The sequence below is a fragment of the Trichomycterus rosablanca genome, chromosome 10, assembly GCF_030014385.1.
Source record: "Trichomycterus rosablanca isolate fTriRos1 chromosome 10, fTriRos1.hap1, whole genome shotgun sequence".
Classification (NCBI taxonomy): domain Eukaryota; kingdom Metazoa; phylum Chordata; class Actinopteri; order Siluriformes; family Trichomycteridae; genus Trichomycterus; species Trichomycterus rosablanca.
Window position 1 is genome coordinate 8,657,219 of NC_085997.1, and position 18,246 is coordinate 8,675,464.

Sequence of the window (18,246 nt, forward strand, 5' to 3'; positions counted from 1 at the left end):
TCGCGGACAGCTTGTAAAAAATAAATACATTTAAAAAAATTTTTAAATAATTAATGCTCATCTGATTTTGTACTCGTCTTTTATCTGGAAAAAAAAGAGACAGAGAGAGACACGCATCAGACGCGCGCAGCATTCTCGTTGCCATGGTAACCACCATTCGTTTGCCGGTTACCCTTCTCTTTAAATTTGTGATGATGTTCGGAGGCAAGATGGCGAAACGCAAATACAACCCGGAGTATTTGAAATGTGGATTTTCGTTCATTGAGGACAAACACGGACAGAAACCCAAGTGTGTTATTTGTAATGAAGTGCTGGCACAAGAGAGCATGAAACCATCCAAACTAATGCGACATTTACAAACGAAACATCCCGCATGTAAAGACAAGCCGGTGGAGTTTTTTCAAAGACGACTTCATGAGCTGAAGGTATCAGAGAAGTGTCTGACAGCATCTTGCTCCAAACAAGAACATGCGCTCCGGGCGTCTTATCACGTAGCTCACCGTATTGCGAAGGCCAAGAAACCCCACACAATAGCCGAAGAGCTTATTTTACCCGCTGCCATGGACATGGTAAGAGAGGTGCTGGATCAATCAGTGGCAGACAAGCTTAAAACAATACCCCTGTCCAATGATACTATAGCTCGGCGTATTGAAGACATGTCTGGTAACATAAAACAACAGACCACAGCTCGCGTCCAGGCAAGCCCTTACTACGCATTACAGATGGATGAATCCACGGATATAGCTCACCATGCCATTTTACTGCTTTATGTGAGACATGTGTGGGACGGTGATTTGCAGGAACAATTTCTCTGCAGCAGAGAACTCCCTACCACTACCAAAGCAGAGGACATTTTCAACTCCGTAGACTTGTATTTGAGCTCAGTGGGCCTAAGCTGGGAATACTGTGTTGGAATCACAACTGACGGCGCTGCCTCCATGACCGGGAAACATTCAGGTGTGGTGAAACAAATTCTGATGAGGGCACCTAATGCGACTTGGAACCACTGCTTTTTGCACCGAGAGGCACTGGCGGCTAAGAATATGGTTCCTGTGCTTGATGAAGCTTTGCAAAATGTCATCAAAGTGGTGAGCCACATAAAACGGAGTGCGAAGAACAGCCGCTGCTTTTCAAATCTATGTAAAGATTTGGGTTCTGAGCATATGCAGGTTTTGTATCACTCCGAAGTGCGCTGGCTGTCGAGGGGTAAGGTCTTGTCACGCTTTTATGAACTGAAAACAGAAATCGCCACCTTCCTCTCAGAGAATAACTCCTCATATGCTGAACTGTTTGACAACGACACCTGGCTCGCACTTGTTGCATATCTTGCTGATATTTTTGAGCACCTCAACACGTTAAACGTGTCTATGCAGGGGAAAGGACACAACATTTTTGAACAGTCAGACAAAATTGTTGCGTTCAAGAAAAAGATCACACTGTGGGTAAATCATTTATTCAAAGACAGACTGGACATGTTTCCAAACGCTTGCCAGGAAGCACAGCAGCTGCACACCACGGCCAAAAATGACTTGAAAAAAACGATCAAGGTGCATCTCAATAAACTTCAAGCTCGGTTTGACGACTACTTCCCAGAGAGACACGGAGATAACATTAATGCCTGGATACGCGCGTGACCCTTTCAGCGTCAACATGGAAAGCGTCATGTTGCCAAGCAACGAAGAACATCAGCTGGTGGAGCTGTCATGTGACCAGACGCTGAAAAAGAGATTCGGCGACGTACGTTTTTCCCACTTCTGGTGCAGCGATGTGATGGCTGAGTATCCATCTCTCGCCACTCTTGCAGTCAAAACGATCCTACCATTCAGCACGACCTATCTTTGTGAAAGTGGCTTTTCTACCTTGGTCCAGCTCAAGTCAAAGCAGAGAAACAGGTTGAACACTGAGCATGACCTGAGAGTAACTCTGTCTACTGTCACCCCAGACTTTGAAACTCTGATCAGAAGTAAAGTACATGCCCAACTGTCTCACTGACTTCCACAAAAGACAGGTTAGGTGAAAGCATCTTGTTTTGTAGCCTTATTTATTTTATGCAGTTTTGATATTTAAATGTATTGTAGTAACTTTTATACATGCAGTTGGCATGATCCTCCTCAGTTTCTTACTAATGTACTCTGAATGCAGAGATATGCAGAGAAGTGAAATATCAAATTTTGTGGCCTTATTTATTTTGTGCAGTTTTGATATTTAATTTGATCAGTTTTGATATTTAATTTTATTGTAGTAACTTTTATACATGCAGTTGGCATAGTCCTCCTCAGTTTCTTAAAAAAAATTGCTCTTAAATTCACTTTGCATGCATATATATGTTTAAATGTGTTTTTGAAGGCTATTCAAAAATAAATTTGTTTGGTTTGTATTCTATAAAAGTGGGTCGCGACTTAATGACCATGAGAAAATGTGGGTCACGGGCTGAGACCAGTTGAGAACCCCTGATCTACCAGTTGTTCGCACAGTGCATACTGGTACGTCGCCCCTCATTCTAACAGGTCAGCGTGATTGACATGAAACGTGGCCATTGTTATTGTAAATTTGCGGTTTGCCTCCACCTAGTGGACATTTTGAGAAATGCAATTTATTACAGGTTAGAACATAACATTAAAAAAACCTCTTTGTTTCTAAACTCACTGTCCATTTTATCAGCTCCACTTACCATATAGAAGCACTTTGTAGTTCTACAATTACTGACTGTAGTCCATCTGTTTCTCTACATGAATTTAAAACCTGGAGAATGCAGGCATCGGTCCCGCTACCTCTCGCATGCTAAGCTAGCTCTCTACCATTTGAGCTAATTCCCCTGATGAAGGACCCTCCTTTACCCTTTGTAAATTGTAATGTACTACAGAGCGTTGATGCTGCATTATGAAAGGGCCAAAATAGTGCAGGATATACCAGCTGTTTAATGCAGTGCAATAACAAAGCGGCTCTGTGAAGCAAGAACTAAAATTATGATGCATGTAATTCAACATAAAACGTGGGTATTAATATCTAAAACTCAGTGCATTATTAGGCTGCACATAAATATAGATTTAAACAGTCCTCTATTTACTACAGTCTGTTTGAAACAGCTGGGCGTACAACTAGTTGGTGTGGAGAACATGTTACACACACAGTGTGCTATTATTTCAAGCTGATCAAGTACATGCTATTTCACTTAGAAATATCTCACAAAGTACAAATTCTTCACCATTCTAAATAAATCAGGGGTCCTCAAACTTTTTAACCAAAGGGCCAGATTACTGTTCTTCAGTGTTTCGGGGGGCCGGACCGCAGGTGAAATAGTAAACACACCCAAAAAAGCTATTTACTATGTATACTGGATGTATTGTCTGTGCTTTGTATAATTGTAGTTCATAATGATAATGCAGAAATGTTATTTATTTTAATAATTTTCATTATCCTACCTCATACAGTGTTTCCTTAAAAAATCAGTGTGAACTGTGAGCCTGCTTTTGCCTGACGAGAGTAAGCATCAGGTTCCATATTTGTTACTGCCAGTCATAATAGCTAATAAATGTTGATCAGTGAGTCTGGATCTGACTCAGACTCAGCTTTATTGTCATTCAAAACCATGTACATGATTAGAACGAAATGCACTTACTCAGGTCTCGGTGTGTGTAAACATAATAATATATAAAATATAAATAGCAAGAAAACCAAGTTAAGTAAAAATAAAACTTAGGACTTAAAAAGACTAGAAGAAATAACTAAGATAGGAATTTTAAATATTTACATTTACATTCAAGTATTGCACAGGAACTACAGCAGCTTTATGTGGATCTAAAGTGCATGATTCGAACTATATCAGCAGAAAAAGGCAGCACCAGGTCACAGGTGTTTAAGGTAACTGGTGAATAGACAGTACATGAGGGGTGGAGCAATTTAGCAGTCTGACTGCATCCGGTTGGAGATTTAAGGTGTTTCAACTTCAAAAAAGTCTGCTCACAGATCCAGATGCTCCCGAAAACGGTAGTTACTTTGAGTGCATGTTTTATTGAGATCGGGGAGCAATGGAAAGAGAAGCATACAAATTAAACAATGTGCTTGAGTTTTGATTTTGGATGCATAAATGCGTTGATCTCCGGGAGCAGGTCGTTAAAACATTTCAAAACTCGTCCCGACTCAGCCAGCAGATCTCAGTAAAGCCCATCTTCAGCTCAGACAAGAATTCCTGAAACTGCCTGTAGTTAAGAGCATTAGCTTTAATGAAATTAACACAGGACACGAGGATTTTCAAAACGAAATCCCACTTAACTGCTTTGCAACACAGTTCAGTGGCTGCGGTCACTCATCTCTCTATTGATGCGCCAATCACTCCCCTCATGCTTGGAGCGCCACCCGTTGGATCGCTGCCGTATAATCTACTGAGACTCCGGGAGGCCAATTTTGGTTTCCTCTGTTATTTTTTCCCCGTTATTATACTGTGAGTTTGAAGATGAACAGCGGCCAGACAACATGTACTGCTGCTGTGGTTAAAGGGGCCGGTCAAATTAAAGCATCTACCTAAAGTAGTTTGATGACCCCTGAAATAAACCATGTAGTACAGGACATTACCGCTTACCTAATGCAGTAAGAAACAACTCACCTGAACAGGGACTTGAACCCTGGACCCTCAGATTAAAAGTCTGATGCTCTACCGACTGAGCTATCCAGGCTCTGCAAGCTGCTTTAATCCTCACAAGGACGTGACTTGAATTACAAACTTTAACATGAGTTGTCCTGTAAAACTTCAATTCATATGAAAAGGTTTTATAACTGTCTCGGCTCTCTTGAAGTCGATTATACACTATATTGCCAAAAGAGCTCGCTGGTCGGGATGGCCGAGCGGTCTACGGCACTGTGTTCAGTTTGCAGTCTTCCCTGGAGGTGTGGGTTCAAATTCCACTTCTGACAGCACATGCTTTATACAAACCCTCCACCATACATAACAATCTAAAAAGATATAGTTTCAGTGAGCAATGACACATTGACTTTCGTATTACGTGATGCCATTAAATGATCACAATGTTTGTACAATTTTCATATTTTGGAGCGATGTATGTTTGTATGCTAGAATATAAATCTTTTACAAACTGCTGTCTATTTACATTGACATTTTCTCTTCTGTCTAAACCTTGGAATTGGGTTTCTAAAAGTAAGCGATACAGTGGATAATATATTTAATGAGCTGAACTAACAGAGAGAAGCGCTTACGGTGGTGGAAGAGTCTAAAAGGGTTTGGAACATAGTCGTATCATCATAGCAGTACAACACAGTTTTGTCCGTAGCATCCGAAAATATGTAGAAGCTAATATACAAAAAAAAAAACGTTTATTTTAATAAACTTGCCTTGTTAATAAAGTTTGACCACAATTCTATTTCTATTGTATAGAAATAGGCTAAAAACAGGGGGTAGAAAGTCCTGCTGTCCACTACAAAGGACATTGAATAAAATTGCTGTATATTTTTTAAATCTTTTGAAACTATTTGATTATTAGGAATAGATTACAAGAAAGATCATGAGCTGCCACACACCCACAAATGTGACATTACTAAAAAGCCCAAGGTGTACTCTATAAAGTACAGTAGTACTCAAATGGATTGCATCAATGGTGTTTGTGTTAGAGATCTCGGACACATGTTCCCACAGGGGACAAAAATGAATTGCTCTGTCTCAGGAGGATATGTTAATTAAAGCTCATAATGTCACTCATTACAGTTTAATTTAGAAATACAAGATCTGATAACTGACCTTACAAATTTTGAAACAGATCTGTGATGGAAAATTTGTGTTTCAATAAACAATAAAAGTTATCAGGAGCAATTCCTTAGAAGGACTCCAAAGGGGTTACCAAAAGTACAGTTGTAACACATCAGGGGTGCCCAATACGTCGATCGCGATCTACCAGTCGATCGCACAGTGCATACTGGTAGATCGCCCCTCATTTTAACAGGTCAATGTGATTGACATGAAATGTGGCCACTGTTTTTGTAATTTGCGGTTTGCCTCCACCTAGCCATCCCCAAACTGTTCCCACAAAGTTGGGAGCATGAAATTGTCCAAAATCTCTTGGTGTGCTGAAGCATTAAGAGTTCCATTCACTGGAACTAAGGGGCCGAGCCCAACTCCTGAGAAACAACCCCACACCATAATCCCCCCTCCACCACACTTTACACTCGGCACAATGCAGTCAGACAAGTACCGTTCTCCTGGCAACCGCCAAACCCAGACTCGTCCATCGGATCGCCAGACGGAGAAGTGTGATTCGTCACTCACGTCTGTATTAGTTTTAGTCGGTTCCTTTGCATTAAACATTCTTCCATAACATGATGGTGGACGCTGGCGCATTTGGCTGCCGCTACCGTTACCGTATTTTATCGTATTTTATTTTATCGTTTTTCGTTTTCATCTTTTTACACACCTTGTGGATCTATTTCTTTTATGTTACTTTTGATACTTTTATTTGTTCTTTTGATACTTTTTGTTCTTTCTACTGTACATCGCGTCTGCGGCCGGTGGTGAACGGTGGATGAGTTTTCCTGGGATCGGCACGAAGTTGAACTATTCCGTTGACCAGCTGAGGAAGTTCAACAATTGCACTACTCCATCGTGTATTTCAGTCATCAAACAGCTTGGACTCTTTCGCCGGCCTCGTTATATTCACAGGGGCTCCCGGAGAAAGCTTGTTTATTTTCGAAACGGTAACGCTATTCCATCCTTCTGGTCAGCCGTGCGCACTGTCACTCCGCAAACACGTCATCAGAGCGCTGCTGCCTTGCACACCAGTAGCGGTGTAGTCTCCATGACAACGCTGTCCACGGAGTGGGATGGGAAACGCGGAGTGGACTTTGCAAATCTCCGTTCTCTTCCTCGTTCCTCACAGCCAACTACACAACAATACCACTTGAAAATGGCATTGCTTAATGTTCGTTCACTCAACACAAAAAGTACTGTACTTAGTGAATTTATATCTGACAGTGAACTAGACTTTTTCTGTCTCACTGAAACTTGGCATAAACCCTTGGATTATTTTACGTTAAATCAGACCACGCCAATGGGATACTCGTATATTGATGAACCTCGTATGGAAGGGCGAGGTGGTGGTGTTGTTGCAGTCTATAGGGATGATATTAAAATAACCACTTTGTCTTTTCCTGCTGCTCTTTCTTTTGAACACCTGGCTTTCAAGTTGTCAGGGCCTACTCCTCTGGTCACTGCTGTGGTGTATCGTCCGCCAAAGCCAAACGCTTCCTTTCTCTCTGACTTTTCAGATTTTTTAACCCAGCTTAGTGCCCTCTCATCCTCTGTACTGCTTATGGGTGATTTTAACATCCATATTGATGACAACAACTGTAAATTTGCCAGGGAATTTTTGGAATTGTTACAGTGTTTTAATTTCACACAACATATAAATTTTCCAACTCATAAAAAAGGTCATACTCTTGACCTTGTCTGCTCTACTGGTGTCCTAGTTCATCAGCCGTCCAGCCATGACCTTACTGTCTCTGATCATTTGACAATCATCATGGACATTGAGGTCACTAAGCCCATCACTACAGCTAAACGTAAAATATCCTTCAGGAATCTTCAATATATCTCTCCCTCTGCTTTCTCAGATTCTCTTGTTAAAAAGATGTCTGTCTGTCCTGTACTGTCTAGTACTTCATCTGACCTTGTCGATTACTATAATGACATACTCGCCTCATGTCTTGATGAGCTGGCTCCTTTGAGAACCAAATTTGTTTCATTTAGTCATTCTGCACCATGGTACACAATTGAGCTTCACCAAATGAAATCCCGTAAACACCAGCTTGAAAGACTTTATAAAAAAACCGGTCTAACAGTACATTATCAGATTTATTCTGATTATCTTCAACATTACAAAGACGCTCTTACGGCAGCCCGATCCACTTACTATTCCGAACTCATACATGCTGGATCAACAAATCCTAAGACTCTCTTTTCCACAATAAATAAACTTCTCAAACCAGTTGACAATACTACCAATTCCTTTACAGTTGACAAGTGTAACTCTTACCTCTCATTTTTTCAAACAAAAGTTGAGAATATCCACAATTTTCTGACAGTTTCCCCTGTCATCTCTGTTTCTCCGCCTATCTCACCTCAATTTATTACCCAGCCTCTGTCTCAGTTCTCACCTGTGTCTCATTTGGACCTATCTGAGATCTTAACAGGGATGCGAAGCTCCACTTGTGTTTTGGATCCTGCTCCATCAAAACTGGTTAAGGGTTGTTTTCCAGTTATCTCATCACTTATCACAGAGATAATCAATTCCTCTCTTAGTTCTGGCTCAGTCCCTCAATCACTCAAATTGGCTGCTGTTACTCCCATACTTAAAAAACCTGAACTTGACTCTAACATTATGAGTAACTTTCGGCCCATTTCCAATCTTCCATTTCTGTCGAAAATACTGGAACGTGTTGTTGCCTCACAGCTCAAAGATCACCTAAATTCCAATAATCTATTTGAATCATTTCAGTCTGGTTTCCGCCCCCAGCACAGCACTGAGTCAGCCCTCCTCAAAGTCACAAATGACCTTCTTCTTTCCTCAGACTCTGGACAAATTAATATTCTTGTCCTCCTTGATCTTACTGCAGCTTTTGACACCATTAATCACTCCATTCTTCTGTCCCGCCTTGAATCCTCTGTCAACATCACTGGTACTGCCCTTTTGTGGTTAAGGTCATATCTCGTAAACAGACAACAGTTTGTTAATATCAACAATTGTAGTTCTGCCATTGCTCCACTGTCCCAAGGCGTTCCCCAAGGCTCAGTGTTAGGTCCCCTTTTGTTTATTCTTTATATGCTCCCCCTTGGTGACATCATACGTCGGCATGGTTTACATTTCCACTGCTATGCTGATGATATTCAGCTTTACATCTCCTCCAAATCCATTAATACTGAACTTCACTCCACTCTGACAAATTGCATCACTGAAATGAAATTGTGGATGAAAGCTAATTTCCTCAAATTAAACTGTGAAAAATCTGATATGATCATCGTAGGTCCTACAACCCTGGCAAAAACCACAAAAAATTTTCAAATTACCATTGATAATGACACTTTGTCTCCGTCTTCTAACATCCGAAATCTTGGTGTAATTTTTGATAGCAACCTCTCTTTTGACCGCCATGTAAATCACATCACCAAAACTGCTTTCTTTCATCTAAAAAACATAGCACGTCTACGTCCATCACTCTCCTTTTCTGCCGCCGAAACCTTGATTCATGCTTTTATTACATCCAGAATTGATTATTGCAATAGCATCCTTTATGGTACATCTAACAAAATCCTAAAAAAACTTCAGTATATCCAGAATTCAGCTGCTCGCCTCCTTACTCATACTCGCTCCCGTGATCATATTACACCTGTTCTCCAAAAACTTCATTGGCTTCCCGTTGCTCAACGCATTCAATTCAAAATTCTTCTATTCACTCACAAAGCTCTCCATAATCAGGCCCCATCCTACCTCACCGACCTGCTCCATCAGCACATTCCCTCCCGTAGCCTTCGCTCTTCTGAGGCTAACCTACTGTCCATACCCTCTAGGACCAAGCACCGGACCTGGGGTGACAGGGCCTTTTCCATAGCTGCTCCATCTTTATGGAATGCTCTCCCCAAACACCTACGAGATTGTCCTGACCTGTCCAAATTCAAGTCACTTCTCAAAACTCATCTATTCAAAATGGCATTTAACTTGTAACAACACGAAATTTTTATTTCACACGCTTTTATTTTTGCTATTCTTTTTAATAGTTTTTATACTTAGATCACGACAGAAATGTGAAGTCCTAGATCCTAAAACTTGTAAAGTTTTCAGTTTCCTGATTGCATGTGAATCTGTCCTGTTTCTGTCTAATTTTAAGAAATTGTTCTATATTTGTTGTTCTCTCTCATAATTTAGCAAATTTTTAATGAACTGTCTTATGTTGCTCTCTTTGTTTTTATCTTAATTATTTTTGATGTTGATGTACTATTTTGATTTTGTACTATGATTTGTATGGTGTATGTACGTATTTGTTTTGATTATTTGTCTTATGTAAAGCGTCTTTGAGTATCTTGAAAAGCGCTATATAAATAAAATGTATTATTATTATTATATATTAATGCAAAGTATTATAGTAAGCAAGTATTAAAGTATGCAAGTATTCAAATTTGCAAGTATTAAAATACAATAGTATTAAGTACACATGTAATGTTGTACAACACTATGTAGTTAAATACATTGAATAAAAAGTAGTATATCGCTTTTATTGTCCTACCAGAATAACAAGATGTAAATCTACCAGCACCGACGTTAATCCTGAATATTTAACCTAGCACATGCGTTATCGGATTATATTTCTTGAGTATACAACAATAACCTTGGCTGACTTAAAAACTCACAGGTAACAGGTGTATAACACTTTTAAAATCAGACAAAATCAATTCTGTCGTTTTACATAAAGCTAATCATAACGTTATTTAGGGTTGTACGCAATAATAAATTTTTTATTCTGTTTATCTTACTTACACTTGTAAACAGAGGACATCTTTCTTCTTCTTTCTTTCTCCGCTGTGAACGCCTACCCAGCTCCAGTTGCATTATGGGATACATTAGCGGACCGAAAGTGTGCATCGCTTGCATACTCAAACATGGCTGCCAAAGAAGTAGGTCATCCGGGTACTTCTCACGTACCTCTTTGTGCATACTATGTATTCGGACATACTAACCGCTCTAGCGTACTCATTTCACGTACTATTGAGTATGGAAGTATGCGATTTCGGACGCAGCCAGACTCTTTTCTATATTATGCGTTGCTTTTAAACCATCACAGACTCAGTTTATTTGAAACGTTTATCGCAGCCTTTAGGACGAACTGAACCAAACCAAAACAGACTGACTTAAGGGTTGTCAAGGGCTTCTGTCAAGAGACAGAAATGGGGCCGGAGCTTCAGGAAAGTCACGACCACAACCCAAGAGGGGCCAGAGGTGCAATGGATAACGGGTCTGACTACGGATCAGAAGATTCTAGGTTTGACTCCTGGCTGGCTCGGTTACCTTATGCCTTTTTTTGTCTCTCTAACTCCTCATGTATGGTTCTCTGTACCCCACATCCAACAATGCACGTCTTGTCAAAACGACAAAGGCTTGTAAGAGCGAAAAGAAGTGGCTGATTCTGGCATCAGCCGGTGCTAAGCCTTGCAGTTTCCCATATGGTCTAGCTGTCAGGATTCCTGGTTTTCACCCAGGCGACCCGGGTTCTACTCCCGGTATGGGAATTGTCCTTTTTGATTGGACTCGAGTAAAACTCTGCATATTAGTTCCTTGGCGCCTTGTTGCTGTAGCTCAAGCAGCTTGTTCTGTTGGAACTATGACTGCAGTCTATCAGGGAGCAGCTGACGTGAGCCACCAGTGGCTGAGCGCTGGGAAGCCGTGATTGTATAGTGGTTAGTACTCTGCGTTGTGGCCACAGCAACAGCATGAAAGGGGACTAACAAAACATGCAGAAAAACAGATGGACTACAGTCAGTAATTGTAGAGCTACAAAGTGCTTCTATATGGTAAGTGGAGCTCATAAAATGGACAGTGAGTGTAGAAACAAGGAGGTGGTTTTAATGTTATAGCTGATCAATGTACAGTATATTAGAATAATACATTACTAAATTATATTATTCTGGGTTATCTGAGTATATTTATACAATAAAAAAAAATTTAAAATACATTCTACATGCTTTGATAACAATATTTGAAGCTTCAAGATTATCACCCAGGTACCACCATGATAAAATTACATCGACTATCTTCTCCTCAGTAACAATCAAACTGTCAAACAACTATGAAACTGACAGTCACCCCAGAAATCATGGTGGGAGTATACTAACGTCATAATAACACTGCCAAAATTCTACTCCCCCAAATAAAAACCCTCTTTTTGACCCTGCCACTTTCAAATAAAATCTGGCAACACTGGTCGTTACAACATGAATGTACATTCCTCAGGGAATTTAGAAACAACTCTTATCTTCTCCAAGCATGACACCCTGGTGCATTTCAGACCCAGCAACACCTTTAGACACAACCTGCTTTATCCCAGGGACTTTACACCAATTGGTCAGCCACCTATAAAGCATGTCCCTCCTAGTCAGTTTAACCCCAATTTACACCTGGCAAGGTGGGGCAACGACTCTCAAATGAGTCACACCTTACTTTGCTTGATTTAACTTGAATTTTTTTTTCCATTATTCATTGATAAAGATTTCAGTTTATAATATTTTATCACTTATGTGACGAGTTGCTTGTTCATTTCTGTTTCTGTTGTTTAGCCTGTACAGAACCATGAGAGATCTTTGGACAGACATAAGTAGTGCCAGTTCTAAACAACAGTGATGTGCTGGGGAGTTGCACAGTCTTCTATTAAAAACATGGAAGTGTTCCTGTTGATGACCACTGGACTACAGTTTATGGGATCAGTGCCTTTATGTTGTTTTTAAACATTTGTTGTTGAAATGTCAGAACATGTCATATGTAACATGTTTTAATAAACAAAATAAGTTTTGAAAATGCTTTTTGTTACATGACATTAGACCCTCTGGTTTAAATAAAGTGCTTTAGTGATTTAGTGAGTGAAGTCTGGTTTCCTGGAATGTTGCTGGGCAAAATGTGCCAACTGTAGAGGGTAATTTTGATAATTTTTTATATCCATACGTTCTCAGCTGTACAAAACTACAGCTGCAGGAAAAGGTCATTCCAAACTTGTTTAGGATTCATCTACATTTCTGCATCAATTACTCATAAAAGGTGCTCTCCTGTGTTGTGCAAGTCATAAAGTAGGTAAAGAAAATACACACGCCAGTACAAACACAGTTTTATTCAATATTTTATTGGTTTTGTTTCCTCTCTTGTCTCATACACCATCACAGAGAAGGTCAAAGTGCTTTCAGGATGACAGACGTGGTCGTTGATCTGTAGGGACACAAAACAATGTACTGACCGTTAAATTACCATCGACTGGAATCAAGGCACAATACACATGTGTTACAAGTCTGCAGGATCCATTCCCAGACACCCACCGTAGATTGTTGTGGTGACTCAAAGTCATTTCATCTTCTGTGAGGTATCAAGGTACTTAGGCCCAAATCTGATCTGGTTGCTTCTTCCAGTAGGTTAGACTTGTTCATTGATGGGGCTTTCTATAAGACAATTACCCAGAACACACACACCCATATCAATCATTGATGTTTAAATTATGTTAAACTCCTAACTGCCTAAACCACTTTCTCCAGCACTCACCTTTCTGACCTGGCGTGGTATGTACATGGTGCTGAGGAATGGAGGTGATCTGAACCTCAGCTAAAAACCTCTGGATGTGTTCTTGTAGCAGACCTGTGCTGTGGTGGTGAAAACATAATGTGAGATTGATTTCCATCATGTGTTAAGGGGATGTTAAGCTAATAATTATCTGAGGGGGGAAACAGATGAAAAGCAGCTTGAAAAACTTCAGTATTATTCAGTCGACTGACTCGTCAAGCTGATCCACAAAATTTTGCTGATCTCCAAATCACTCCTGTTGTGTTTTCTGGTGTTCATGCTCTCAGATTACTTTTACATTACATGAAAGCAAACAGTGGACGGTTTTGTTCATACACATTTAGTCATTGCTTAGTCTCTGATATGCTCACCCATGATCTGTCTGCTACAAACCCATACAGGTGCCTGTAGAGTAAAGAAAAGGAAAAAAAAAAACAGTTTGACATGAGAAATTGTTGTTATAACTATAAAAATGTATGATTTTATTTGGTTAAAAGTTCTTTACACACCAATTACTAACCTAGTGTCTTTGATGTTATTAGCAAAATGCAACGATGATTCATTGCAACGTGTGATCTGGCCTATATGCTAACACAGACTCTTAGCTATATCCATTTAGGTCTATCCTTATTTGTTCTAACTGACCTGGTGTTACGTGGGGGGGGAAAAGGAGGACCCAAGATGCAGAGTTAAGTAACAGAAAAGTTTATTAATAAAAGTAAACAAATAATAATCAGGGATATAACGTTTTAACAAAGGGAAATGAAACCGAGTCGCGAATCCCCATCGCGGCTTGCGAGGCCGTCGCGACCGGCATTGCAGGACAGGAGCTTCTCCATAGAGGAAATTAGAGAATAACCCGAACTCGCCGTCGCGATGTCCGGGGACAGGTGGCTCTGTCACTAGTCGCACCATGCTGACACCAGGCAGAAGCTCACCTATAGGAAACAAGAGAATGATCCGGACCCGCGTCGGCGCAGTCCGAGGAAACCGGTAGCTCTGTCACTAGTCGCACCATGCTGTCACCAGGCAGAAGCTCACCTATAGGAAACAAGAGAATGATCCGGACCCGCGTCGGCGCAGTCCGAGGAAACCGGTGGCTCTGTCACTAGTCGCACCATGCTGTCACCAGGCAGAAGCTCACCTATAGGAAACAAGAGAATGATCCGGACCCGCGTCAGCGCAGTCCGAGCAAACCGGTGGCTCTGTCACTAGTCGCACCATGCTGTCACCAGGCAGAAGCTCACCTATAGGAAACAAGAGAATGATCCAGACCCGCGTCAGCGCAGTCCGAGGAAACCGGTGGCTCTGTCACTAGTCGCACCATGCTGTCACCAGGCAGAAGCTCACCTATAGGAAACAAGAGAATGATCCGGACCCGCGTCAGCGCAGTCCGAGCAAACCGGTGGCTCTGTCACTAGTCGCACCATGCTGTCACCAGGCAGAAGCTCACCTATAGGAAACAAGAGAATGATCCAGACCCGCGTCGGCGCAGTCCGAGGAAACCGGTGGCTCTGTCACTAGTCGCACCATGCTGTCACCAGGCAGAAGCTCACCTATAGGAAACAAGAGAATGATCCGGACCCGCGTCAGCGCAGTCCGAGCAAACCGGTGGCTCTGTCACTAGTCGCACCATGCTGTCACCAGGCAGAAGCTCACCTATAGGAAACAAGAGAATGATCCAGACCCGCGTCGGCGCAGTCCGAGGAAACCGGTGGCTCTGTCACTAGTCGCACCATGCTGTCACCAGGCAGAAGCTCACCTATAGGAAACAAGAGAATGATCCGGACCCGCGTCGGCGCAGTCCGAGGAAACCGGTGGCTCTGTCACTAGTCGCACCATGCTGTCACCAGGCAGAAGCTCACCTATAGGAAACAAGAGAATGATCCGGACCCGCGTCGGCGCAGTCCGAGGAAACCGGTGGCTCTGTCACTAGTCGCACCATGCTGTCACCAGGCAGAAGCTCACCTATAGGAAACAAGAGAATGATCCGGACCCGCGTCAGCGCAGTCCGAGCAAACCGGTGGCTCTGTCACTAGTCGCACCATGCTGTCACCAGGCAGAAGCTCACCTATAGGAAACAAGAGAATGATCCGGACCCGCGTCGGCGCAGTCCGAGGAAACCGGTGGCTCTGTCACTAGTCGCACCATCCTGTCACCAGGCAGAAGCTCACCTATAGGAAACAAGAGAATGATCCGGACCCGCGTCAGCGCAGTCCGAGCAAACCGGTGGCTCTGTCACTAGTCGCACCATGCTGTCACCAGGCAGAAGCTCACCTATAGGAAACAAGAGAATGATCCGGACCCGCGTCGGCGCAGTCCGAGGAAACCGGTGGCTCTGTCACTAGTCGCACCATGCTGTCACCAGGCAGAAGCTCACCTATAGGAAACAAGAGAATGATCCGGACCCGCGTCAGCGCAGTCCGAGCAAACCGGTGGCTCTGTCACTAGTCGCACCATGCTGTCACCAGGCAGAAGCTCACCTATAGGAAACAAGAGAATGATCCGGACCCGCGTCGGCGCAGTCCGAGGAAACCGGTGGCTCTGTCACTAGTCGCACCATGCTGTCACCAGGCAGAAGCTCACCTATAGGAAACAAGAGAATAATCCAGACCCGCGTCAGCGCAGTCCGAGGAAATCGGTGGCTCTGTCACTAGTCGCACCATGCTGTCACCAGGCAGAAGCTCACCTATAGGAAACAAGAAACACACCAAACTCGCCGTTGCGATGTTCGGGGAAACGGATGGCTTGATCGTCAGCCGCAGCTGGAATGCAACCAATCCGTTTAACGCAAAGAACACACCGAACTCGCCGTCGCGTCGTTCGGAGCGATGGCTGTATTCCCAAAGACCGCTTAAGCGCCGGGGGAAAAACAGCCAACCCGGAGCGCTTGCATAACGGGTTCGCAGGCTGAATTCCCAAAGACCGCTTAAGCGGCAGGGGAGAACAGCTAACCCGTATAGTGCAAGGAACACACCCGGAGCGCTTGCATAACGGGCTCGTGGGCTGAATTCCCAAAGACCGCATAAGCGGCGGGGGAAAACAGCCAACCCGTATAGTGCAAGGAACACGCCGAACTCGCCGTCGCGATGTTCGGGGATACACCGAACTCACCGTCGCGAAGTTCGGGAATCGGGTGGTTTATCACCAAGCCGAAGCTGGAATGAAACCAACCCGTATTGTGCAAAGAACACGCTGAACTCGCCGTCACGAAGTTCGGGGACAGGTGGCCATGTCACCGACCGCGCCTCAGCACGATCGGGAAGCCGCACACCTGTTTAGCACACGGGACACCCCGAAATCGCCGTCGCGAAGTTCGGGGAACCCGTGTGCTAAATCACCAGCCAATCCTTGCTGTGGCTGGGAGTAAAACAAAAACGTCGACTTAAACTAAAAGAAACCAAACCAAACGAAACAGGGACAAAGGCGTGACAACCTGTGGCTGCATGGTGCCTGCTTAAATAAGCAGGTGCAGCTGCAGGTCGTCAGCCTTAATTAGGAGACCTCTAATTTAAGGCCTTTGTTCCAGAGGATCTGTAATTCCTGCAACGCCGGGGACCAAGGTAGGTTAGTCCCAACGCCGCAGGAAACCTTACACCTGGACTTAGTTCCTAAGGATCTCTGAAAACCAGTTGTGCTCCAGGATCATCTCGAGGCTGGGTCGCTTATTCGGATCCTTGGCCAGGCAGCGTCTGATCAGATGACGGCAGGCTGTGCGTGCAGTGATCAGGTCGTTACAACATTGTAATAGAAACTATTTAACATCACTTTAAAAAAAAAACGAAAAGAGACATGCTTCTTATGTTTCTGCATTTTCTTACCCATAGACACACCAGCTTTGAAGATCAGGTGTCCAGCAGCGATCTCCCTCTCATTCCAGAATGGCAGCTCTCCACACACTAGAACAAACAAAAGGACGCCCAGGCTCCACACCGTTGCAGCGCAACCATGATACTTACCTTCCTCGATCCATTCAGGTGGGGCGTATAGTATGGTGCCTGAATAAAAGTGAGAGAAACGGTTCACACACACGGCTTTCCTATGCGATCGCTGTCATCTGTGTTTCATAGCTACTGACCTCCGAGGTACAATTACCTGCAAAACGTCTGTAGGGTGTCGACTTGAGCAAGTCCCCACAGCCAAAGTCTATGAGCTTGACCTCTAACGTGTCGAAACTGACCAGAAGGTTCTGCTCCTTGATATCCCGATGGAGAACGCCACGATCACGGCAATGACGGGCGGCGAGAACCACCTGCCACATGATGACCTGAGCCAGATGTTCGGGAAGTGAGACGTTCCTGCGGTATTCGAAGAGGTCCATGCAGCAGGCGGGTCGCTCCAGGATCAAGACGTAGCACTCGGGCATGTCGAACCATTCCAGGAGCTCCAGGACACGTTCGCAGCGAGGTGGCTCGGACACCATCAGCATCAACGCCACCTCTACAGGGAGACCGTTCTTCTCACCAGGCTAATATTTGAGCAGACATGGTTAGCATGGGGTTGGAATCTATAGTAAATAGGCAGAGTGGCGGTTACATTCGATGCTATTTTGCATTTTAATGCATCATGTCATTTATAAGATAAGGTTTTTTTTATATGGCTGTTGCATCTTTGCAATATTTCACAAGTGAAACAAATGTTACTTACAATGGTGATGAATCTGTCACAGCCACTCTTCAGCACAATCTTAATAGCAACCTATTAAAACATGCAAAACAAAACGATTAAAATCAGGAACGAATATTACGGGAACGTACTTTTGGCCAACAGTAACCAAAAGGGCCGTTCGCTTTTTAACTACAAGTTTGATGACATGCGTAGTCATTGTGGATCTTAAGATCAAAGCAGCTTTGTAATGATCGACAATTCTCGTGTAACTCTGAGCAGAGCCGAGTAAATATCTCACCTGTTTTCCATCGGCCTTACGAAGTCCTGC

The 18,246-nt window shown here is 43.1% G+C and overlaps 2 protein-coding genes, 1 long non-coding RNA gene and 1 other non-coding gene across 7 annotated transcripts; 1 reads left to right on the forward strand and 3 right to left on the reverse strand.

Moving 5' to 3' along the window:
* Nucleotides 1-143: 143 nt before the first annotated feature.
* Nucleotides 144-1,634, forward strand: LOC134321637 (protein FAM200B-like). Its single transcript, XM_063003437.1, has one exon. It carries the CDS (start codon nt 144-146, stop codon nt 1,632-1,634), a length of 1,491 nt encoding a protein of 496 aa, XP_062859507.1.
* A 2,966-nt stretch (nt 1,635-4,600) lies between these two features.
* Nucleotides 4,601-4,673, reverse strand: trnak-uuu (transfer RNA lysine (anticodon UUU)). The gene has a single exon. It is a non-coding gene; the product is annotated as a tRNA-Lys (tRNA).
* Nucleotides 4,674-12,863: 8,190 nt separating this feature from the next.
* LOC134321212 (uncharacterized) lies at nt 12,864-17,146 on the reverse strand. 4 transcript variants are annotated; one of them, XR_010013810.1, is made up of 6 exons: nt 17,132-17,146; nt 13,831-13,955; nt 13,682-13,715; nt 13,293-13,390; nt 13,073-13,192; nt 12,864-12,965 (listed from the first exon to the last, which is right to left on the reverse strand). It is a non-coding gene; the product is annotated as an uncharacterized LOC134321212 (long non-coding RNA). The 4 variants fall into 4 exon arrangements; XR_010013812.1 differs by lacking the exon at nt 13,831-13,955; XR_010013811.1 differs by lacking the exons at nt 13,831-13,955; nt 17,132-17,146 and adding an exon at nt 14,170-14,184.
* A 198-nt stretch (nt 17,147-17,344) lies between these two features.
* On the reverse strand, nt 17,345-18,014 carry LOC134321211 (serine/threonine-protein kinase pim-1-like). Its single transcript, XM_063002817.1, has 2 exons — nt 17,958-18,014; nt 17,345-17,817 (listed from the first exon to the last, which is right to left on the reverse strand). The coding sequence occupies exon 2, from the start codon at nt 17,737-17,739 to the stop codon at nt 17,350-17,352; it is 390 nt and encodes a 129-aa protein (XP_062858887.1). The 5' UTR covers nt 17,740-17,817; nt 17,958-18,014; the 3' UTR covers nt 17,345-17,349.
* Between the last annotated feature and the right edge of the window lie 232 nt (nt 18,015-18,246).